The 25,052-nt window shown below is 45.6% G+C and overlaps 1 protein-coding gene across 8 annotated transcripts in view; it reads right to left on the bottom strand.

Annotated features, from left to right (window-relative positions):
- The window catches only part of ablim2 (actin binding LIM protein family, member 2), a 133,704-nt gene that overhangs the window by 65,586 nt on the left and 43,066 nt on the right, over nucleotides 1–25,052 (bottom strand). For all 8 annotated transcript variants that reach the window (XM_055938952.1, XM_055938951.1, XM_055938955.1 and 5 more), the window contains exons 2-5: nucleotides 23,208–23,363; nucleotides 3,115–3,298; nucleotides 675–787; nucleotides 399–525 (exon numbers count right to left, since the gene is read on the bottom strand). In XM_055938952.1, the coding sequence (XP_055794927.1) occupies nucleotides 399–525; nucleotides 675–787; nucleotides 3,115–3,298; nucleotides 23,208–23,363 (580 nt within the window). The remainder of the gene's footprint in view (nucleotides 1–398; nucleotides 526–674; nucleotides 788–3,114; nucleotides 3,299–23,207; nucleotides 23,364–25,052) is intronic.

Raw genomic sequence — 25,052 nt, 5'->3', positions numbered from 1 at the left:
TGGTGTTGAGATGTTGTGGTGTTGAGGTGCTGTGTTGTTGAGGTGGTGTTGAGGTGTTGAGGAGTTGTGGTGTTGAGGTGCTGTGTTGTTGAGGTGGTATTGAGGTGTTGAGGAGTTGTGGTGTTGAGGTGGTGTTGAGGTGTTGAGGTGCTGTGTTGTTGAGGTGGTATTGAGGTGTTGAGGAGGTGTTGTGTTGTTGAGGTGGTGTTGAGGAGGAGTTGTGGTGTTGAGATGTTGTGGTGTTGAGGTGGTGTTGAGGTGGTGTTGAGGTGGTGTTGAGGTGCTGTGTTGAGGAGGTGTTGAGATGTTGTGGTGTTGAGGTGCTGTGTTGTTGAGGTGGTGTTGAGGAGGAGTTGTGGTGTTGAAATGTTGTGGTGTTGGGGCTATGAGAGACTCACTTGCTGATGTACTCGGCGTTGAGCACCTTGTTGCACACCTTACACTTGAAGCAGCCCAGGTGCCAGTGTTTATCCAGCGCTACAAGAGACTGCTCATTCTTAAACTCCTTCCCACAGCCACAGCAGTCTACAGGGAGAGAGGAGGGGTGAGAGAGAGAGAGAAATAGAGAGACGTATCAGGGTGAAGCGAGAGAAGGAGGTGGACTGATATTATACTGTATAGAATGATGACGTGAGACAGAGAGACAGAACATGAGTGTATGTAGGGTAACTTACTGTGTACAGCCTGTATGGGAGCAGGGCTGTTGGCAGACTGGGGCTGTGTACAGTTTTGGCAGACACACTCTTTACCGTTAAAAGTCACACGGTCACCGGCAGGGAACGGCTGTCTGCCAATCAACACGCAACACAAGACACGGTCAGTTCACAACAATTAACTAGCCATCATTAACCTCTGAACATCTTTTACTGTTTGGCTGAGTAAGACTGCAGACGATGATGTCTATGGCCGACATTTCCAGGGTAAGATGTGAAGGGCGGACAACCAACGTGATTTGAGGTGCAACAATTTTTGGGGGCCAACATTGATAAAGAAAATTAGTTCTGATGAAGGCCACTGACGAGGGCCACTGACGAGGGCCACTGACGAGGGCCACTGACGGACAAAGGCCACTGACGGACGAGGGCCCCTGACGAAGACCTTATCCTTTTCAACTAAATTCTCACGGTATTAGATCATGTGAAATCTCTCACCGTGAATAAATAACCCCCACATTGACCATGCATAAATGTATCAATGCCTTTAGGTGAGCAGCATTAGGGAAGACTCCATTACACCAAACTGTACTGCCGCACTGAGGAGAGAGTATCCCACTACCAGACTGGCAGCGGGTTCAGTAGAATAGAGCAGAGATAATTCCATATTGTCTTGGCTGATATTAGTGTGAAAGATGGGAGTTGTTATCATGCTATGTTTATCACCTAATGCTCTACGTTAGTCCCACTGGATCTGATATGGTCACTGTCACAGCCAGGCTGCTCAGGTTCAAGAGTAGGGACAAACACGCACGCACACACAGGCACAGATACACACACAGACACACACACACACACACACACACACACACATACACACACACACACACACACACACACACACACACACACACACACAGACGCACACACACACACACACACACACACACACACACACACACACACACACACACACACACACACACACACACACACACACACACACACACACAGACGCACACACAAACACACACACACCAAACTAATGAGTCGTAAATTACATATACGAACAAGTACATGGTCCCATCCACACTGACCCAGTGTGATGACTCGAGATACAGAGAGAGAACTAGATAGATGGTGAATGTGTGATGACTAGAGATAGTGTGATGACTAGAGATACAGTGTGATGACTAGAGACTCCCCTCCTCCTCTCCACAGAGAAACACACACATGTAGATACCAATGCAACTAACCACACACACAGTTTAATTAACACTATGCTCTTGCCAAGGGACAGACCGCACAACAACCTCTACAGGAGTCAGGACAGTGTGACTCATCCTCCCCCCTCTCCATCCCTTCCTCTCAGCCTTTATGACATCCCAAACTCCTAAATGTAAGAGGTCACATTACAGATGATCAATCTACCCTAGAAGAACAGACACAGTGACAGATACAGCAGTGTTGGAGATGGAGACTAACATACATCATACACCACACAGGGAGAGAGAGAGAGAGGGAGAGAGAGAGAGAGAATCAAGGAGAAAAGGAGAAAGAGAGAGAGAGAGAATCAAGGAGAGAGGGAGAAAGAGAGAGAGAATCAGGGAGAAAAAGAGAGAGAGAGAATCAGGGAGAAAGAGAGAGATAGAGAATCAGGGAGAGAGGGAGAAAGAGAGAGAGAGAGAATCAGGGAGAAAAAGAGAGAGAGAGAATCGGGGAGAAAGAGAGAGAGAAAGAATCAGGGAGAAAGAGAGAGAGATAGATAATAAAGGAGAGAGGGAGAAAGAGAAAGAGAGAGAGAGAATCAGGGAGAAAGAGAGAGAGAAAGAATCAGGGAGAAAGAGAGAGAGATAGATAATAAAGGAGAGAGGGAGAAAGAGAAAGAGAGAGAGAGAATCAGGGAGAAAGAGAGAGAGAAAGAATCAGGGAGAAAGAGAGAGAGAGAGAGAGAGAGAGAGAGAGAATCAAGGAGAGAGCGAGAAAGAGAAAGAGAGAGAGAGAATCAGGGAGAAAGAGAGAGAGAGAGAGCAGGGAGAAAGAGAGAGAGAGAGAACAGGGAGAAAGAGAGAGAGAGAGAGAGAGAGAGAATCAAGGAGAGAGCGAGAAAGAGAAAGAGAGAGAGAGAATCAGGGAGAAAGAGAGAGAGAGAGCAGGGAGAAAGCGAGAGAGAGAGAGAGAGAGAGAGAGAGAGAGAGAGAGAGAGAGAGAGAGAGAGAGATCAACAACAACACCTTCACACACACACATAGCTAACACTGGCTTATAGATCACACACACACACATATACACGTACACACAGTATTCCATTTGAATGCTTTAGGGGATTCCAGGTCAAACTACAGTATTGACAGTCTTCAAAACATCCAGATGCATATTTTAATGTGGGCACCCATCTGTCTGTGCATCTGATTGTCCCGTAGGTGTGTGTGTGTGTGTGTGTGGGTCCCTTCTCCCTTACTTGCAGGTGACGCAGACGAAGCAGCGTGGATGGTAGGTCTTTCCCAGCGCTGACACCACTTCCCCCTCGATGAACTCCTCACAGCTGAAGCAGCGCGTGCCGTACATCCGCTGGTAGTCCAGGGTGCAGATGTACTCCCCCTGACGCACAAAGAACCCCCCCTGGGCCAGGTCAACGCCACACACTGCATGGGGAAAGAGAGAGGGGAACACAATGAGAGACATCGAATCAAAGATAGCAGTGGGTTTTGTTTACATTTGTCAAAATAAGCATTACTGTATAAAAAAGAACGATCACATTCTATATATACTTCCAACAATTGAATGGGTTAACCAACATTTAGGTATGGGTGGTACAGAGGGTGGTACAGATGGATAACTCTAGCTGAAATGCCTGAGAGGGTGGTACAGATGGATAACTCTAGCTGAAATCCCTGAGAGGGTGGTACAGATGGATAACTCTAGCTGAAATCCCTGAGAGGGTGGTACAGATGGATAACTCTAGCTGAAATGCCTGAGAGGGTGGTACAGATGGATAACTCTAGCTGAAATGCCTGAGAGGGTGGTACAGATGGATAACTCTAGCTGAAATGCCTGAGAGGGTGGTACAGATGGATAACTCTAGCTGAAATGCCTGAGAGGGTGGTACAGATGGATAACTCTAGCTGAAATGCCTGAGAGGGTGGTACAGATGGATAACTCTAGCTGAAATGCCTGAGAGGGTGGTACAGATGGATAACTCTAGCTGAAATGCCTGAGAGGGTGGTACTGATGGATAACTCTAGCTGAAATGCCTGAGAGGGTGGTACAGATGGATAACTCTAGCTGAAATGCCTGAGAGGGTGGTACAGATGGATAACTCTAGCTGAAATGCCTGAGAGGGTGGTACAGATGGATAACTCTAGCTGAAATGCCTGAGAGGGTGGTACAGATGGATAACTCTAGCTGAAATGCCTGAGAGGGTGGTACAGATGGATAACTCTAGCTGAAATGCCTGAGAGGGTGGTACAGATGGATAACTCTAGCTGAAATGCCTGAGAGGGTGGTACAGATGGATAACTCTAGCTGAAATGCCTGAGAGGGTGGTACAGATGGATAACTCTAGCTGAAATGCCTGAGAGGGTGGTACAGATGGATAACTCTAGCTGAAATGCCTGAGAGGGTGGTACAGATGGATAACTCTAGCTGAAATGCCTGAGAGGGTGGTACAGATGGATAACTCTAGCTGAAATGCCTGAGAGGGTGGTACAGATGGATAACTCTAGCTGAAATGCCTGAGAAGGGTGGTACAGATGGATAACTCTAGCTGAAATGCCTGAGAGGGTGGTACAGATGGATAACTCTAACTGAAATGCCTGAGAGGGTGGTACAGATGGATAACTCTAGCTGAAATGCCTGAGAGGGTGGTACAGATGGATAACTCTAGCTGAAATGCCTGAGAGGGTGGTACAGATGGATAACTCTAGCTGAAATGCCTGAGAGGGTGGTACAGATGGATAACTCTAGCTGAAATGCCTGAGAGGGTGGTACAGATGGATAACTCTAGCTGAAATGCCTGAGAGGGTGGTACAGATGGATAACTCTAGCTGAAATGCCTGAGAGGGTGGTACAGATGGATAACTCTAGCTGAAATGCCTGAGAGGGTGGTACAGATGGATAACTCTAGCTGAAATCCCTGAGAGAGTGGTACAGATGGACAACTCTCTCTCTCTCTCTCTCTCTCTCTCTCTCTCTCTCTCTCTCTCTCTCTCTCTCTCTCTCTCTCTCTCTCTCTCTCAGCATGGAAATAATACATTAACCATGGCAACAACACAATACACACATCCCCATGACATCACTCCCTGGACCCGCCCGCTGGAAACCTCATTCATTTTTCCACTCGTTTAATAAAACAAAGTGAGTTCCTCTCTTTCACAGGCACTGATGGCTAGGGTTTCCTGCCTTCTTTTCTACGAAAAAGAAGGGAAGGAGAGAAACAGAGAGAGATGTGATGTTTCAGGAATACTCCCTGACCTTTTACCACCTTGTGGAGATGAGGTAACACGCATAGTACACACACACACACACCCACACACACACACACACACACACACCCACACACACACACACACACACACACACACACACACACACACACACACACACACACACACACAACACACACACGCAGTACAAAGACAGAATGTAGATGAGGTAATACATAAACAGCTATGCCTGAGGGTTTTCTATCTCAATAACATCAGTGTGGAAACTAAAGTAACATCCTCCTGGCAGCTAGAACACAGACTGTGATCTGACAGAAAATGACAGCCATGTCACTTGAGCCCAGGACAGCCAGGCCACACCTTCCATATGACATACCCTACGAATGACATACTACAACTCATCTAATTGAATAGGATCTCTGTGACACCTTCTTGGCACAGCAACCTAACCACTGTTTCACAGATTGTCGGCCATTTTCAGAAGCACGGGTGATGTATTGCTGCTTATCATTTGTCCAATACTACAGTAAAAGGGTTGGCATTGTTCCAAATGAACACCATCCTAGTCTGCAGTTTCCCTGTTGCATAACCTAGTACCGTTCCCACACTCCCCCTCACATTAATCCTCAATACAACCTCTTTACAACCTCTTTACAATGTCAATACAACCTCTTTACAACGTCAATACAACCGCTTTACAACGTCAATACAACCGCTTTACAACGTCAATACAACCTCTTTACAACCTCTTTACAACGTTAATACAACCGCTTTACAACGTCAATACAACCTCTTTACAACGTCAATACAACCACTTTACAACGTCAATACAACCGCTTTACAACGTCAATACAACCGCTTTACAACGTCAATACAACCGCTTTACAACGTCAATACAACCACTTTACAACGTCAATACAACCACTTTACAACGTCAATACAACCACTTTACAACGTCAATACAACCGCTTTACAACGTCAATACAACCGCTTTACAACGTCAATACAACCACTTTACAACGTCAATACAACCGCTTTACAACGTCAATACAACCGCTTTACAACGTCAATACAACCGCTTTACAACGTCAATACAACCGCTTTACAACGTCAATACAACGTTAATACAACCGCTTTACAACGTCAATACAACCGCTTTACAACCTCTTTACAACGTCAATACAACCGCTTTACAACGTCAATACAACCTCTTTACAATGTCAATACAACCTCTTTACAACCTCTTTACAACGTTAATACAACCGCTTTACAACGTCAATACAACCGCTTTACAACGTCAATACAACCGCATTACAACGTCAATACAACCGCTTTACAACGTCAATACAACCTCTTTACAACGTCAATACAACCGCTTTACAACGTCAATACAACCTCTTTACAACCTCTTTACAACGTCAATACAACCGCTTTACAACGTCATACAACCGCTTTACAACGTCAATACAACCTCTTTACAACGTCAATACAACCTCTTTACAACCTCTTTACAACGTTAATACAACCGCTTTACAACGTCAATACAACCGCTTTACAACGTCAATACAACTGCTTTACAACGTCAATACAACCTCTTTACAACCTCTTTACAACGTCAATACAACCGCTTTACAACGTCAATACAACCGCTTTACAACGTCAATACAACCTCTTTACAACGTTAATACAACCGCTTTACAACGTCAATACAACCGCTTTACAACGTCAATACAACCGCTTTACAACGTCAATACAACCTCAATAAGGTGCATTAGCAGGGGATTGGGACTGAGCCCATCACGGAGGTGAGGTTTAGGGGTGGATTTAGGGTGAAGGAGGGGGTACTAGGTTACTCTGTGGGAAGGTTTAGGGTGAAGGAGGGGGTACTGGGTCACTCTGTGGGAAGGTTTAGGGTGAAGGAGGGGGTACTGCGTCACTGTGGGAAGGTTTGTGGTGAAGGAGGGGGTACTGGGTTACTCTGTGGGAAGGTTTAGGGTGAAGGAGGGGGTACTGGGTCACTCTGTGGGAAGGTTTAGGGTGAAGGAGGGGGTACTGGGTCACTCTGTGGGAAGGTTTAGGGTGAAGGAGGGGGTACTGGGTCACTGTGGGAAGGTTTGGGGTGAAGGAGGGGTACTGGGTCACTGTGGGAAGGTTTAGGGTGAAGGAGGGGTACTGGGTCACTCTGTGGGAATGTTTAGGGTGAAGGAGGGGTACTGGGTCACTCTGTGGGAAGGTTTAGGGTGAAGGAGGGGTACTGGGTCACTCTGTGGGAAGGTTTGGGGTGAAGGAGGGGGTACTGCGTCACTCTGTGGGAAGGTTTGGGGTGAAGGAGGGGGTACTGGGTCACTCTGTTCGAAGGTTTAGGGTGAAGGAGGGGTACTGGGTTACTCTGTGGGAAGGTTTAGGGTGAAGGAGGGGGTACTGGGTCACTGTGGGAAGGTTTGGGGTGAAGGAGGGGGTACTGGGTCACTCTGTGGGAAGGTTTAGGGTGAAGGAGGGGGTACTGGGTCACTCTGTGGGAAGGTTTAGGGTGAAGGAGGGGGTACTGGGTCACTCTGTGGGAAGGTTTAGGGTGAAGGAGGGGGTACTGGGTCACTGTGGGAAGGTTTAGGGTGAAGGAGGGGTACTGGGTCACTCTGTGGGAATGTTTAGGGTGAAGGAGGGGTACTGGGTCACTCTGTGGGAAGGTTTGGGGTGAAGGAGGGGGTACTGCGTCACTGTGGGAAGGTTTGTGGTGAAGGAGGGGGTACTGGGTCACTCTGTGGGAAGGTTTAGGGTGAAGGAGGGGTACTGGGTCACTCTGTGGGAAGGTTTGGGGTGAAGGAGGGGGTACTGCGTCACTCTGTGGGAAGGTTTGGGGTGAAGGAGGGGGTACTGGGTCACTCTGTTCGAAGGTTTAGGGTGAAGGAGGGGTACTGGGTTACTCTGTGGGAAGGTTTAGGGTGAAGGAGGGGGTACTGGGTCACTGTGGGAAGGTTTGTGGTGAAGGAGGGGGTACTGGGTCACTCTGTGGGAAGGTTTAGGGTGAAGGAGGGGGTACTGGGTTACTCTGTGGGAAGGTTTAGGGTGAAGGAGGGGGTACTGGGTCACTCTGTGGGAAGGTTTAGGGTGAAGGAGGGGGTACTGGGTCACTCTGTGGGAATGTTTAGGGTGAAGGAGGGGTACTGGGTCACTCTGTGGGAAGGGATCTGATGTAGATTCTGGTATGTAGTCAGGACCCTGGACTCTCTTTCTGAAGGGCTCTGATCTGCTTTCTGGTATGTAGAGGATTGAAACCCATCCCCTCTGCTGCTACTCCCTGTACCAGAGAACGTCTCTAGTTTGGGACACACTGTCACCAATGTCGACTCATCAAACAGCCTGCTGTGAAATATGTGACCTGTGACCTAGTAGAAAGGACATGCAGTTGGCTGGAGGATGATTCAGAGAGGGATATTGGATGAAGATATGAAGTTGAAGATGATGATGTTGATCGTCATCACCAATCAAAAATACTTCAAGGCCAGTCCTAAGCATGGCGATCTCCACCGTTGGTATAGGTTCATAAATGAATAAGTGATAATAAATATGAGACATTTATCACCTTCAGAAACCAGGCAGGATGGTTATAATGACTCCCCTGATAGGCCTACTGTCTGTCTCTAAGAGGAGAGAGAAGAGCTGATGAAGAGGAGAGAGAGAAGAGATCATGAAGAGGAGAGAAGAGTTAATGAAGAGAGGAGAGAGAAGAGCTGATGAAGAGGAGAGAAGAGTTAATGAAGAGAGGACAGAGAAGAGATAATGAAGAGGAGAGAAGAGTTAATGAAGAGAGGAGAGAGAAGAGCTGATGAAGAGAGGAGAGAGAAGAGATAATGAAGAGGAGAGAAGAGTTGATGAAAAGGAGAGAAGAGATCATGAAGAGATGATAGAAGAGATAATGAAGAAAGGACAGAGAAGAGATAATGAAGAGAGGAGAGAAGAGATAATGAAGAGATGATAGAAGAGATAATGAAGAGAGAAGAGAAGAGATAATGAAGAGATGAGAGAAGAGTTCATGAAGAGAGGAAAGAAGAGATAATGAAGAAAGGACAGAGAAGAGATAATGAAGAGAGGAGAGAGAAGAGATAATGAAGAGAGGAGAGAAAAGATCACGAAGAGAGGAGAGAGAAGAGCTGATGAAGAGGAGAGAAAAGTTAATGAAGAGAAGAGAAAGAAGAGCTGATGAAGAGGAGAGAAGAGTTAATGAAGAGGAGAGAATAGATAATGAAGAGGAGAGAAGAGTTGATGAAGAGAGGAGAGAGAAGAGATAATGAAGAGGAGATAAGAGATAATGAAGAGATAATGAAGCTGAGAGAAGAGATAATGAAGAGAGGAGAGAAGAGTTGATGAAGAGAGGACAGAGAATGGATAATGAAGAGAGGAGAGAAGAGATAATGAAGAGGAGAGAAGATATAATGAAGAGAGGACAGAGAAGAGATAATGAAGAGAGGAGAGAGATCATAAAGAGAGGAGAGAGAAGAGATCATGAAGAGAGGAGAGAATACATAATGAAGAGAGGAGAGAGAAGAGATCATGAAGAGAGGAGAGAAGAGATAATGAATAGAGAAGAGAAGAGCTAATGAAGAGAGAAGAGAAGAGATCATGAAGAGAGGAGACAATAGATAATGAAGCGAGGAGAGATAATGAAGAAAGGATAGAAGAGATAATGAAGAGAGGAGAAAAGAGATCATGAAGATATGAGATAATGAAGAGGAGAGAAGAGATCATGAAGAGAAGATATCATGAAGAGGAGAGAAGAGATAATGAAGGGAGGAGAGAAGAGCTGATGACGAGAGGAGAGAAGAGCTGATGAAGAGAGGAGAGAAGAGATAATGAAGAGAGGAGACAAACAATAATGAAGAGAGGAGAGAGAAGAGATAATGAAGAGAGGAGAGAAGAGATCATGAAGAGAGGAGAGAAGAGATAATGAAAAGGAGACAAGAGATAATGAAGAGAGGAGACAAACAATAATGAAGAGAGGAGAGAGAAGAGATAATGAAGAGAGGAGAGAAGAGATCATGAAGAGAGGAGAGAAGAGATAATGAAAAGGAGACAAGAGATAATGAAGAGAGGAGACAAACAATAATGAAGAGAGGAGAGAGAAGAGATAATGAAGAGAGGAGAGAAGAGATCATGAAGAGAGGAGAGAAGAGCGTGGGAATACATTGAAACAGATTTCCCAAATTAAAATCACTTGGAGCGGATTTGCTGGTGTTATTGCCGTCTTTTATGTCCAACCGGCGACCCGTTGGGGAACTCGGCTCTAGTTCTTTTCTGGGCGTGATGAGTTGAGTGCATTACGTAACTCAACCCAGTTTACCATCACATCATCATCAGCGTTCAGTACAAAACAGACAAAAGATGTGGCTTGTGTTCTCCCCTCATCTCCACTAATTGTCAAGCTCTCTTCCCCTCATCTCTCCTTCATGTATCCCTCATACCTAGTTCATTTTGGATGTGTCAAAGCAGCTTGAAAATAATTCACCACTCGCTCTCTTGCCTGCCGCTGCACTTACGGAATCAGATCCAATCAAATCAAGTGTTGTTGGGGTCTGTTATCCCTGTACGCACCATAAGGCTGTCAAAGAGCACAACTCACTGGGGGAAGAGACGACAAACGAAGAACAGCCTGCTTTCAAGCATAGGATTCCTTTTTCAATCAAAGTTGTCTCCAAAAAATACTTTCAATGTCTCCTGTCTCCCAGAAATACTTTCAATGTCTCATGTCTCCCAGAAATACCTTCAATGTCTCCTGTCTCGCAGAAATACTTTCAATGTCTCCCATCTCCCAGAAATACCTTCAATGTCTCCTGTCTCCCAGAAATACTTTCAATGTCTCCTGTCTCCCAGAAATACTTTCAATGTCTCCTATCTCCCAGAAATACTTTCAATGTCTCCTGTGTCCCAGAAATACTTTCAATGTCTCCTGTGTCCCAGAAATACTTTCAATGTCTCCTGTCTCCCAGAAATACTTTCAATGTCTCCTGTGTCCCAGAAATACTTTCAATGTCTCCTGTCTCCCAGAAATACTTTCAATGTCTCCTGTCTCCCAGAAATACTTTCAATGTCTCCTGTCTCCCAGAAATACTTTCAATGTCTCCTGTCTCCCAGAAATACTTTCAATGTCTCCTGTCTCCCAGAAATACTTTCAATGTCTCCTGTCTCCCAGAAATACTTTCAATGTCTCCTGTCTCCCAGAAATACTTTCAATGTCTCCTGTCTCCCAGAAATACTTTCAATGTCTCCTGTCTTCCAGAAATACTTTCAATGTCTCCTGTCTCCCAGAAATACTTTCAATGTCTCCTGTCTCCCAGAAATACTTTCAATGACTCCCGTCTCCCAAAAATGCGACTTTATTGTTCGAAGTGCATACCACTCCCTACCCTACACTCCTAGCACCTTTTTCCATTTAGAACTTTTTGGTTCCAGGTGGAACCCTTTTGAGTTCCATGTAGAACATTTTCAACAGAGCGTTCTACATGGAACCCACAAGAGTTCTACCCGGAACCAAAAAGGGTTATCCTATGGGGACAGCCAAAGAACCCTATTGGAACGTTTTTTTCAAAGTGTGTACCCTACCATACCCTACCCGGGACGACAGTGGGTGTGTCCAAAACCATGTCAAAACCATGTCACACTCAACCACGTGTATTACGGTATGTTTCGTATAATTACTCTGCAAGGGGCGTTGACTTATGGAGTGGAGCATACTTGGTGGAAAAGGCCTCTGACCCTTTGAACTCTTGAGTGCGACGGAAAGGGGTGGTGAGTGCATGAGGGTGCGTAATGGTTGAGGGAAGAAAGACAAGTAGTATTATGTTTCAGTAGATTAGGTCGCCTGTACTGTTGTCTGTAGGAAGTAGCTACCTACTGCTGGAATGGCAAATACAATAACATAGACTCAAGAACCATACCGGGTTTAATATAAGAAGAAGAATAAGAACATAATAAGCCATTGAGCAGAGGCTTTTCTCCAGCTAATTGTTCCATTTCCCGCTGAGAGAAGACCTAAGAACCCTCTCTCTCTCTATTGTATCATGTCTATGGGCTGACTGATTGACGGTGATTCTCTGTTGCTTTAAGGTCATTCAAAAGGGAGATCAAATCAAATCAAATGATATTTGTCACATGCACCGAATACAACTGGTGTAGACTTACGAGTCCTTCCCAACGAAAATAGGAACACAATAGGAATAAAATACAACACACAAGAATGAAGCTAAACTCAGCAAAAAAAGAAACGTCACTTTTTCAGGACTCTGTCTTTCAAAGATGATTCGTAAAAATCCAAATTACTTCACAGATCTTCATTGTAAAGGGTTTAAACACTGTTTCCCATGCTTGTTCAATGAACAATAAACAATTCATGAACATGCACCTGTGGAACGGATGTTAAGACACTAACAGCTTACAGACGGGAGGCAATTAAGGTCGCAGTTATGAAAACTTAGGACACTCAAGAGGCCTTTCTACGGACTCTGAAAAACACCAAAAGAAAGATGCCCAGGGTCCCTGCTCATCTGCGTGAACGTGCCTTAGGCAGACTGCAAGGAGGCATGAGGACTGCAGATCTGGCCAGGGCAATAAATTGCAATGTCCGTACTGTGAGATGCCTAAGACAGTGCTACAGGGAGACAGGACGGACAGCTGATCGTCTTCACAGTGGCAGACCACGTGTAACAACACCTGCACAGGATCGGTACATCCGAACATCACACCTGCGGGACAGGTACAGGACGACAACAACAACTGCCCGAGTTACACCAGGAACGCACAATCCCTCCATCAGTGCTCAGACTGTCCGCAATAGGCTGAGAGAGGCTGGACTGAGTGCTTGTAGGGCTGTTGTAAGGCAGATCCTCATCAGACATTACCGGCAACAACGTCGCCTATGGGCACAAACCCACCGTTGCTGGACCAGACTGTACTGGCAAAAAGTGCTCGTCACTGACGAGTCACGGTTTTGTCTCACCAGGGGTGATGGTCGGATTCACGTTTATCGTCGAAGGAATGAGCGTTACACCGAGGCCTGTACTCTGGAGCGGGATCGATTTGGAGGTGGAGGGTCCGTCATGGTCTGGGGCGGTGTGTCACAGCATCATCGGACTGAGCTTGTTGTCATTGCAGGCAATCTCAATGCTGTGCGTTACAGGGAAGACATACTCCTTCCTCCCTCATGTGGTACCCTTCCTGCATGCTCATCCTGACATGACCCTCCAGCATGACAACGCCACCAGCCATACTGCTCGTTCTGTGCGTGATTTCCTGCAAGACAGGAATGTCAGTGTTCTGCCATGGCCAGGGAAGAGCCCGGATCTCAATCCAATTGAGCATGTCTGGTACCTGTTGGATCAGAGGGTAAGGGCTAGGGCCATTCCCCCCAGAAATGTCCGGGAACTTGCAGCTGCCTTGGTGGAAGAGTGGGGTAACATCTCACAGCAAGAACGGGCAAATCTGGTGCAGTCCATGAGGAAGAGATGCACTGCAGCACTTAATGCAGCTGGTGGCCACACCAGATACTGACTGTTACTTTTGATTTTGACCCCGCCCTTTGTTCAGGGACACATTATTCAATTTCTGTTAGTCACATGTCTGTGGAACTTGTTCAGTTTATGTCTCAGTTGTTGAATCTTATGTTCATACAAATATTTGCACTTGTTAAGTTTGCTGAAAATAAACGCAGTTAACAGTGAGAGGACATTTCCTTTTTTTGCTGAGATTTATATACAGGCAGTATCAGTACCAGATCAATGTGGAGCTATATACAGGTAGTACCAGTACCAGATTAATGTGGAGCTATATACAGGGAGTACCAGTACCAGATCAATGTGGAGCTATATACAGGGAGTACCAGTACCAGATCAATGTGCTGCTATATACAGGTAGTACCAGTACCAGATCAATGTGGAGCTATATACAGGAAGTACCAGTACCAGATCAATATACAGATGTAAGAGGTATTTGAGGTAGATATGTACATGAAGGCAGGGTGTGTGTGTGTGTATGTATGTGTGTTTGTGTTGGTGTGCATGCGTTTGTGCATATGTAGTGTGTGTGTGCATATGTAGTGTATGTGAATGTGTGTGTGAGTGTCAATGTACTGGGTGAGTGTGTATATGGTGTGTATATATAGTCTAGTGCTTGTGCGTAGGGTCAGTGCAAGATAGTTTGGGTAGCATTAATTTACTATTTAACAGTGAACGTGGAATAACACAGGACTGACAGGATGAAACACTTTGATGTGTTCTTCAACCTCCAACTAGTTTAATCCTATACTTGTCCATATCAGGGCCTGTAATCACAAAGATGATCTAGAATCAGCCCCCCCCCTGTCCATATAATCTGATTCATTATGATCTAAAAGCCAAACTGATCCTAGATCAGCACTGCTACTCTGAGGTGTTTTGTGAATATGTCTGAGTCCTCTACAACTATTAATACACACAGACACACACACCTGAATAACACACACACACACACACCTGAATAACACACTCACACACACACCTGAGCACCACATCAACAAAAGACTCAGACGGGGTGTGTGCATACAATCCCATGGTTGGAGAGTCCTATGACGAGCACGCCTGCGTCTGTACACCCGAATGAACCCTTCAGACAGATGAACAGCACCAGACCACAGGATGTTGCGTGACATATTGACGTTCAATTAGCATGTCATTTAGATGTCCTTTGGGACTAATCAAATTCCCTATTCTGGTCCTGCAGTGGAGAATTATAATGGGCACAGCAGCCAGCCCAGACCTCTGGTTAAGCCTATTCAGTCTTCCAGACGCCAAGTGACCCTATATACAAATAAAATAAAAAATGTATTTGTCACACGGGCCGAATACGACAGGTGTAGACCTTACAGTGAAACGCTTACTTACAAGCTCTAAACCAACAATGCAGTTTTAAGAAAAATACCTAAAAATAGAATTAAAGACCGGCTATATACAGGGCTATATACAGGGGGTACACCAGTACAGAGTCATATACGCTGCTGCTATGAAATATATATGTGCTGTGTGCAAAGTGTAGGCCGCTATGCGCGTGTGACCTTGTCGGCAGGCCCCTGTAAAACGCCCTGTGTATTTTACAGTATGTGTGTCTGGGTAGTCTTAAGATTGATCATACAGTACATGTAGGTCATTGACAGAATAAAATGCCAGCTGGCATTGATTTGGACACCTAAAGGAGTGGGGTGGAGAGTATACGGTTGATAATTGGGTCCACGGACGATCATTTTGATATGAGAAACAGATCATAATTGCTAGCAGACTTCTAATAAGACAATGTAGGCAAGCTGGCCAGGGCCTAACTGCTGTCCATTACACAAGTCTACATCTGAATATCCAATGTTTTCTATTACATTCTCTCCATTCACAGACCCTGACACAGGACAGGAGAGAACCTGGAGTGTGTCTACAACATGGGGGATTAGGGTTCCTAATTTGTCCTGACCAGGGAAAAGCAGATAGCTATATCCTGTCCTACCCAACAGCCATATCTACTGTACTATCCCTATCCTAGCTATATCCTGTCCTACCCAACAGCCATATCTACTGTACTATCCCTATCCTAGCTATATCCTGTCCCTACCCAACAGCCATATCTACTGTACTATCCCTATCCTAGCTATATCCTGTCCCTACCCAACAGCCATATCTACTGTACTATCCCTATCCTAGCTATATCCTGTCCCTACCCAACAGCCATATCTACTGTACTATCCCTATCCTAGCTATATCCTGGCCCTACCCAACAGCCATATCTACTGTACTATCCCTATCCTAGCTATATCCTGTCCTACCCAACAGCCATATCTACTGTACTATCCCTATCCTAGCTATATCCTGGCCTACCCAACAGCCATATCTACTGTACTATCCCTATCCTAGCTATATCCTGTCCTACCCAACAGCCATATCTACTGTACTATCCCTATCCTAGCTATATCCTGGCCTACCCAACAGCCATATCTACTGTACTATCCCTATCCTAGCTATATCCTGGCCTACCCAACAGCCATATCTACTGTACTATCCCTATCCTAGCTATATCCTGGCCCTACCCAACAGCCATATCTACTGTACTATCCCTATCCTAGCTATATCCTGTCCTACCCAACAGCCATGTCTACTGTACTATCCCTATCCTAGCTATATCCTGTCCCTACCCAACAGCCATATCTACTGTACTATCCCTATCCTAGCTATATCCTGGCCCTACCCAACAGCCATATCTACTGTACTATCCCTATCCTAGCTATATCCTGTCCCTACCCAACAGCCATATCTACTGTACTATCCCTATCCTAGCTATATCCTGGCCTACCCAACAGCCATATCTACTGTACTATCCCTATCCTAGCTATATCCTGTCCTACCCAACAGCCATATCTACTGTACTATCCCTATCCTAGCTATATCCTGTCCCTAACCAACAGCCATATCTACTGTACTATCCCTATCCTAGCTATATCCTGTCCTACCCAACAGCCATATCTACTGTACTATCCCTATCCTAGCTATATCCTGGCCCTACCCAACAGCCATATCTACTGTACTATCCCTATCCTAGCTATATCCTGTCCTCCCCAACAGCCATATCTACTGTATTATCCCTATCCTAGCTATATCCTGGCCCTAACCAACAGCCATATCTACTGTATTATCCCTAGCTATGACTACATTCCCTTCCAATCTAACTCTGGTCCACATGGACCCGTATGGAACATACACTAGACCCCTAGACCATGGAGCTGCTCCTGGACTACAGGGGTGGGCGTTGGTGGTATGTGTGTGCGTGGGGTGAGGTCACTATCCCATCCCTGAGTGACGAAAAAAAGCCCCCGAGCTACAAAGGTTCTGGTCCAAGAACGAGAGAACAGAGAGAGGCCAAGAGACAACACCCAGTTGAGAACATCTAAAACAGCTGCTACTGTCCCCCCCCCCCGTCCCCCCAAGGCCCCCAGACTGTCAAATAGACCCCGGCACATGGTTATTAGTGTATATTTACTGTCCAACACCAATACTTCTATGAGGGAACCTATTTTGATAGGTTAATAATGACACTGATAGCTGATATCGTTAACAGTTGTTCCCCTTTATCTTGCAGCATATACTCTATGCATCTTTCCATCTGTGTGTATGAAGTTCCTATGCCTGTTAGCTTGTATAGTGAGATTGGGTGTGTCCACAGTTTTGCTGGCAGTAATCAATTCTCTCTTGTGTGAAAATGCTTTTGTGATGTTATCATCCTCCATGAGTGCAAACACAGGCCAGGGGTAAACATCTGCTCAATGTTCTGCCAGAAAACGATCTCAGTGTATCTTTCATTTTGAACATACTGTGCTTGATTCACTAACTAACTAATTCATCTGGTGTCAGAAATTCAGACATAAGTGGACACTATGGAGGTCAAACATCAACAAAAACACTTCCATAGCATGTTGCTAATTAGCAACACTTGATAGCATTCCGAGCATAATCGTTAATTAGTTAGCGGAACGCAGCATGATTAAATAGCATAGGGCTATATCTGAGGCTCTGTTTTATGTTAGCGCTGATGCTATCAGACGAGGAGAGCCACTGAGGGGGTGACATTAAATGAATACCCCTGTGTTGCATAGCGCTAATTACAACTAGCTAGCGAAATGCTTATGGTTTCCCCTTCAGAACTGGCACCGTTAGCCGTCTGGCTAACACCCATACTCGCTCTAATTGGTGATAAGAAGAGGTTATACTTGATATGGTTGATTCTCTTCCAGATCACGAGGAAGGTCTGATGGTTTTATGATACAGCCAACCCTGTCGCTGTCGGCCTAAGACTGGCGCCTGAGGCAGGAAGTTGTTTCTGACTACTGACTGACACAGGATCAGATATCTTTTTATCCATCTAATGGATTGGAGGTAGGGTCATCTACTGTATTCCTAGATCTGGACTTCGGAGTAACTTCTACCTTCAAGCTCTGTAGTCCAGTCAGTACACATCTGGAAGTGTTTCGTCAAAATGGGCCCCCATCATCCCTTATGATACGTGACGAATTCTGGCAGTATAAATCGGACAACTAGATGGAAATTGAATTTCTGGATTGCATTCCTGCTGTGGAATTCCGGGAAGGGCAAAATAAGACTTCCTGTTAAGGGGGGTGGGTGAGGTAGGTTCCGTCCCTGTCTACCCTATAGAGACTCTAGGGGGTTGGGTTAGGTGTTAGAGTGTGGAAAGACCCCCTCGGTGCCTCTCCCTGTCAGTGTTGAGTCTAAGGGGTATTAATAGCCTCGTATAAATGCCTGACATTTTGTTAAAACTAGCCTCACACTTCCTAATTAACCCACCTCCTCACTTCCTAATTAACCCACCTCCTCACACTCCTCAGACCTGGGTGAACATGACATGTGTTTCCTATTGGAAACCACATTGGCAAATACATAAAACATGAATACATACTGTATTTCAGGCATAAACCAAAATAAAAAGTAGCGGAGTATTAAACACTGTATTCAAATCCCAAAGAAAAGTATGTCAAATCTGCTGGTGCAAGTGTCAGATTCGTTAGTGAGTGCATAATCATTACACTTAGCATAATGCCCCTTGGGACAGACTTAATGGTTCCCTATGAATCACAAGACCACTCAGAAAGAGATAAACACGTCAACATGGAGAGGATCATCTCGTCAGACAGTGTCACTCACATCCCACTGGGCAAAAAACTGGTTGTTGAATCAACATTATTTCCAAGTCATTTCAACCAAAAAAAAAGTAAATATGATGACGTTGAATCAACGTTGGAAACTGATTGGATTTGAAAAAAGTAATCAACGTAAGGGAATTTAGTATTGTTTTCCACATTGAATTCACGTTAGTTGTGACAACTCAACCAAATGTTAATGCAAATGAGATGTTGAACTGACATCTGGTGCCCTGTTCCCTCCTCCCTCGTTCCCAGAGGAGAGGACGAATACCCTGTTCCCTCCCCCCTCGTTCCTAGAGGAGAGGATAAATGCCCTGTTCCCTCCTCCCTCGTTCCTAGAGGAGAGGATGAATACCCTGTTCCCTCCTCCCTCGTTCCTAGAGGAGAGGATAAATGCCCTGTTCCCTCCTCCCTCGTTCCTAGAGGAGAGGATGAATGCCCTGTTCCCTCCTCCCTCGTTCCTAGAGGAGAGGATAAATGCCCTGTTCCCTCCTCCCTCGTTCCTAGAGGAGAGGATGAATGCCCTGTTCCCTCCTCCCTCGTTCCTAGAGGAGAGGATAAATGCCCTGTTCCCTCCTCCCTCGTTCCTAGAGGAGAGGATGAATGCCCTGTTCCCTCCTCCCTCGTTCCTAGAGGAGAGGATGAATGCCCTGTTCCCTCCTCCCTCGTTCCTAGAGGAGAGGATGAATGCCCTGTTCCCTCCTCCCTCGTTCCTAGAGGAGAGGATAAATGCCCTGTTCCCTCCTCCCTCGTTCCTAGAGGAGAGGATGAATGCCCTGTTCCCTCCTCCCTCGTTCCTAGAGGAGAGGATGAATGCCCTGTTCCCTCCTCCCTCGTTCCTAGAGGAGAGGATAAATGCCCTGTTCCCTCCTCCCTCGTTCCTAGAGGAGAGGATGAATGCCCTGTTCCCTCCTCCCTCGTTCCTAGAGGAGAGGATGAATGCCCTGTTCCCTCCTCCCTCGTTCCTAGAGGAGAGGATGAATGCCCTGTTCCCTCCTCCCTCGTTCCTAGAGGAGAGGATGAATGCCCTGTTCCCTCCTCCCTCGTTCCTAGAGGAGAGGATGAATGCCCTGTTCCCTCCTCCCTCGTTCCTAGAGGAGAGGATGAATGCCCTGTTCCCTCCTCCCTCGTTCCTAGAGGAGAGGATGAATGCCCTGTTCCCTCCCCCCTCGTTCCTAGAGGAGAGGATGAATGCCCTGTTCCCTCCTCCCTCGTTCCTAGAGGAGAGGATGAATGCCCTGTTCCCTCCTCCCTCGTTCCTAGAGGAGAGGATGAATGCCCTGTTCCCTCCTCCCTCGTTCCTAGAGGAGAGGATGAATGCCCTGTTCCCTCCTCCCTCGTTCCTAGAGGAGAGGATGAATGCCCTGTTCCCTCCCCCCTCGTTCCTAGAGGAGAGGATGAATGCCCTGTTCCCTCCTCCCTCGTTCCTAGAGGAGAGGATGAATGCCCTGTTCCCTCCTCCCTCGTTCCTAGAGGAGAGGATGAATGCCCTGTTCCCTCCTCCCTCGTTCCTAGAGGAGAGGATGAATGCCCTGTTCCCTCCTCCCTCGTTCCTAGAGGAGAGGATAAATGCCCTGTTCCCTCCTCCCTCGTTCCTAGAGGAGAGGATGAATGCCCTGTTCCCTCCTCCCTCGTTCCTAGAGGAGAGGATGAATGCCCGGGCGGTGTCCGGTGGCGTTACACACTGATGTAAGAATAAACGCGATAAAATGCAGGAAGCGTCCAACATTTTCCCGACCCTTCTCGTTTCCTAGCAACACTGCCTGTGTTCATAACAACATACAAGCCCCTAGTGAAAGACCGTGGCCTTACAGAGTGCAATGGAGGTGACAGATAGAGGAGGAGAACAGCAGGAGGGAGGGGATGGGCTGAATATGAGATAACAGCAACCGGCTCTTCAGCCACTCACTCACTCACACACATACACACACACACACACACACACACACACACACACACACACACACACACACACACACACACACACACACACACACACACACCAAAGAGACAAAACAGGAAGCCCAGACCCTGCTGGTCTATGATTGCTTTGACCTGCCCTATCTGCCCTGTTTCCTATGGTAGTGCTCTGGTGAAGGAGATTTGGTAGCAAGATGACCTGACCTGTACATCATGTTACACCTGCATTAACCTGTGTGTGTGTGTGTGTGTGTGTGTGTGTGTGTGTGTGTGTGTGTGTGTGTGTGTGTGTGTGTGTGTGTGTGTGTGTGTGTGTGTGTGTGTGTGTGTGTGTGTGTGTGTGTGTGTGTGTGTGTGTGTGTGTGTGTGTGTGTGTGTGTGTGTGTGTTAGAGGTCGACCGATTAATACTGAATGAGCACTTACTTTAACTTAATATAATACATCAATAAAATCTTTTTAGCCTCAAATAAATAATGAAACATGTTCAATTTGGTTTAAATAATGCAAAAACAAAGTGTTGGAGAAGAAAGTAAAAGTGCAATATGTGCCGTGTAAGAAAGCTAACGTTTAAGTTCCTTGCTCAGAACATGAGAACATATGAAAGCTGGTGGTTCCTTTTAACATGAGTCTTCAATATTCCCAGGTAAGAAGTTTTAGGTTGTAGTTATTATAGAAATTATAGGACTATTTCTCTCTATACCATTTGTATTTCATATACTTTTGACTATTGGATGTTCTTATAGGCACTTTAGTATTGCCAGTGTAACAGTATAGTTTCCGTCCCTCTCCTCGCTCCTACCTGGGCTCGAACCAGGAACACATCGACAACAGCCACCCTCGAAGCAGCGTTAACCATGCAGAGCAAGGGGAACAACTACTCCAAGTCTCAGAGCGAGTGACGTTTGAAACGCTATTAGCACGCACCCCGCTAACTAGCTAGCCATTTCACATCGGTTACACCAGCCTAATCTCGGGAGTTAATAGGCTTGAAGTCATAATGCTGGCAAACGCACGAAAGTGCTGTTTGAATGAATGCTTACGAGCCTGCTGGTGCCTACCATCGCTCAGTCAGACTGCTCTATCAAATATAAAATCATAGACTTAATTATAACATAATAACACACAGAAATACGAGCCTTAGGTCATTAATATGGTCGAATCCGGAAACTATCATCTCGAAAACAAAACGTTTATTCTTTCAGTGAAATACGGAACCGTTCCGAATTTTATCTAACGGGTGGCATCCATGAGTCTAAATATTCCTGTTACATTGCACTACCTTCAATGTTATGTCATAATTACGTAAAATTAAGGCAAATTAGTTTCGCAACGAGCCAGATGGCCCAAACTGTTGCATATACCCTGACTCTGCTTGCAATGAACGCAAGAGAAGTGACACAATTTCACCTGGTTAATATTGCCTGCTAACCTGGATTTCTTTTAGCTAAATATGCAGGTTTAAAAATATATACTTCTGTGCAATGATTTTAAGAAAGACATTGATGTTTATGGTTAGGTACAGTCGTGCAACGATTGTGCTTTTTTCGCAAATGCGTTTTTGTTAAATCATCCCCCATTTCGCGAAGTTGGCTGCCTTTGTTAGGAAGAAATAGTCTTCACACAGTTCGCAACGAGCCAGGCGGCCCAAACTGCTGCATATACCCTGACTCTGTTGCAAGAGAAGTGACACATTTTCCCTAGTTAAAATAAATGAATGTTAGCAGGCAATATTATCTAAATATGCAGGTTTAAAAAATATATACTTGTGTATTGATTTTAAGAAAGGCATTGATGTTTATGGTTAGGTACATGTTGGAGCAACGACAGTCCTTTTTCGCGAATGCACACCGCATCAATTATATGCAACGCAGGACACGCTAGATACACTAGTAATATCATCAATCATGTGTAGTTATAACTAGTGATTCTGATTGATTGATTGTTTTATATAAGATAAGTTTAATGCTAGCTAGCAACTTACCTTGGCTTCTTACTGCATTCGCGTAACAGGCAGGCTCCTCGTGGAGTGCAATGTAAAGCAGGCGGTTAGAGCGTTGGACTAGTTAACTGTAAGGTTGCAAGATTGAATCCCCGAGCTGACAAGGTAAAAATCTGTCGCTCTGCCCCTGAACAAGGCAGTTAACCCACCGTTCCTAGGCCGTCATTGAAAATAACAATTTGTTCTTAACTGACTTGACTAGTTAAATAAAGGTGTAAAAAAAAACACAGATTTCCGATTGTTATGAAAACTTGAAATCGGCCCTAATTAATCGTCCATTCCGATTAATCGGTCGACCTCTAGTGTGTGTGTGTGTGTGTGTGTGTGTGTGTGTGTGTGTGTGTCCATTGCCATAGAGGAAATCCAGTAGCTAGTGGAACTGCTCATAGTAACTATTCAGCAGCCTTTGTGTCCCTGTATCTGGTGAGATGTATTGACTAGACAATAAGAGGTCAGGGGTCAAGGTTGAACTTACCTTTGCAGACGAAGCACTTGATGTGGAAGTGTTTATTCTGCACGCGCAGCACCTCTCCCTTGCAGGCCTTGCCACAGTTCTGACAGGGGACAGAGCTGCTGCTGCCGCCCTGCTTCCCCTGCTCCAGAGGGCTGCTGACAGCCTGCTGGTGAAATACTGAAAGACACACAGAGACACAGAGAGGTTAGATGGCTATGTTCTGTGCATAGAAATGCACACACACACATGCATTTGGAGAGTCACGTGTAGAAACACACACATGCATTTGGAGAGTCACGTGTAGAAACACACACATGCATTTGGAGAGTCACGTGTAGAAAAACACGCGCTCAGTCATAAACTAAAAACACTCATGACTCATAAAAAAACAAATGCACATCTGCATACTCATACATATGCACCCGTACGCACACGCACACTGATTACAAAAGCATGTTGGAATCTTCCAACAGCTCGAAGGCCTGCACATGGTATGCACTGTTCTAAATATGCCCAGTATGTATAGGGAAAGATATGACCAGATAATCAGTACATCAAGTGTCAGAGAGAGAGAGAGAGAGAGAGAGAGAGAGAGAGAGAGAGAGAGAGAGAGAGAGAGAGAGAGACACACAGAGAGAGAGAGAGAGAGAGAGAGAGAGAGAGAGAGAGAGAGAGAGAGAGAGAGAGAGAGAGAGAGAGAGACACAGAGAGAGAGAGAGGGAGAGAGTTGCTGAAGCTGAGGATGAAGCTTCTCTTCAGCCTACTTCAGCTTGTGATATCATGCAGATCAACACAAATGATCACACTCAGATTGAGAATGGAAAATGGATCGTGTAAAAACTACAACTCATCAATTAGTCTTCCAGTGATCCTGTCTTCCAGTGACAAACACAGACACCAAACTGATAACTTCCTCCAATTCAGAGTACAGTGTAGGGCATCGGTGTACTTGTTTCAGCAGCTCTCCCTTCTCCATTTATTATGACCCAAAACACTCGTATACTTATCCATGCACGTCGTCATCACCCCTTTAATACTGACAACTAATCAGACAAATAGTGCCGCTTTGTTTCCCTCCGTCTCTCTCTCTCTCTCTGTCTCTCTCTCTCTCTGTCTCTCTCTCTCTCTCTCTGTCTCTCTCTCTCTCTGTCTCTCTCTCTCTCTGTCTCTGTCTCTGTCTCTCTCTCTCTCTGTCTCTCTCTCTCTCTCTCTCTCTGTCTCTCTCTCTCTCTCTCTCTCTGTCTCTCTCTCTCTCTCTCTCTCTCTCTCTCTCTCTCTCTGTCTCTCTCTCTCTCTCTGTCTCTCTCTCTCTCTCTCCTTGCCAAACACGTCTGTGTTCGTCGAACCGGTTCTGTTTTGGACACCATGGTTACCATAATTGGAGTTGAAAAGAAGGAGAGTTTGTCAAAATGGATTCAAAGACAAACAAAACAATGGCATTCAGCTAGGCAGAGCAAATGCACTAGTGTTTACCCAAGAACCAGTTTCAGCTTCAGTGTCCATCCGTCCATTCATTCATTCATTCATTCATTCATCCATTCACTTAAGAGTTTATCCTCTCCGTTCTTCGTCTGCTAACACTCCCGTTGAGAACTTGAGAAATGCCCATGTTTAGCATCTACTTAGGCCCTAAGCCCTATGTCGTGCATTACTTTGACCTGGTCCCATAGGGCTCTGGTCCAAAGTAGTGCGTAGTGCACGACATAGGGCTTAGGGTGCCATTTGGGACGCAACCCAAAGGCATGTTAGGCGCTGTACAACCTGTAGTGCTCTGTCTGTGGGCTGTAGGTAGCCAACTCTGGACATGGTAAATGACTATTGAAGACAGTAAAATACACCTTCAACACCGTTTATTAACCCTTGGAG

This window comes from Salvelinus fontinalis, chromosome 11 (assembly GCF_029448725.1).
Source record: "Salvelinus fontinalis isolate EN_2023a chromosome 11, ASM2944872v1, whole genome shotgun sequence".
Classification (NCBI taxonomy): domain Eukaryota; kingdom Metazoa; phylum Chordata; class Actinopteri; order Salmoniformes; family Salmonidae; genus Salvelinus; species Salvelinus fontinalis.
This window is presented reverse-complemented; position numbering and strand designations above follow the sequence as displayed.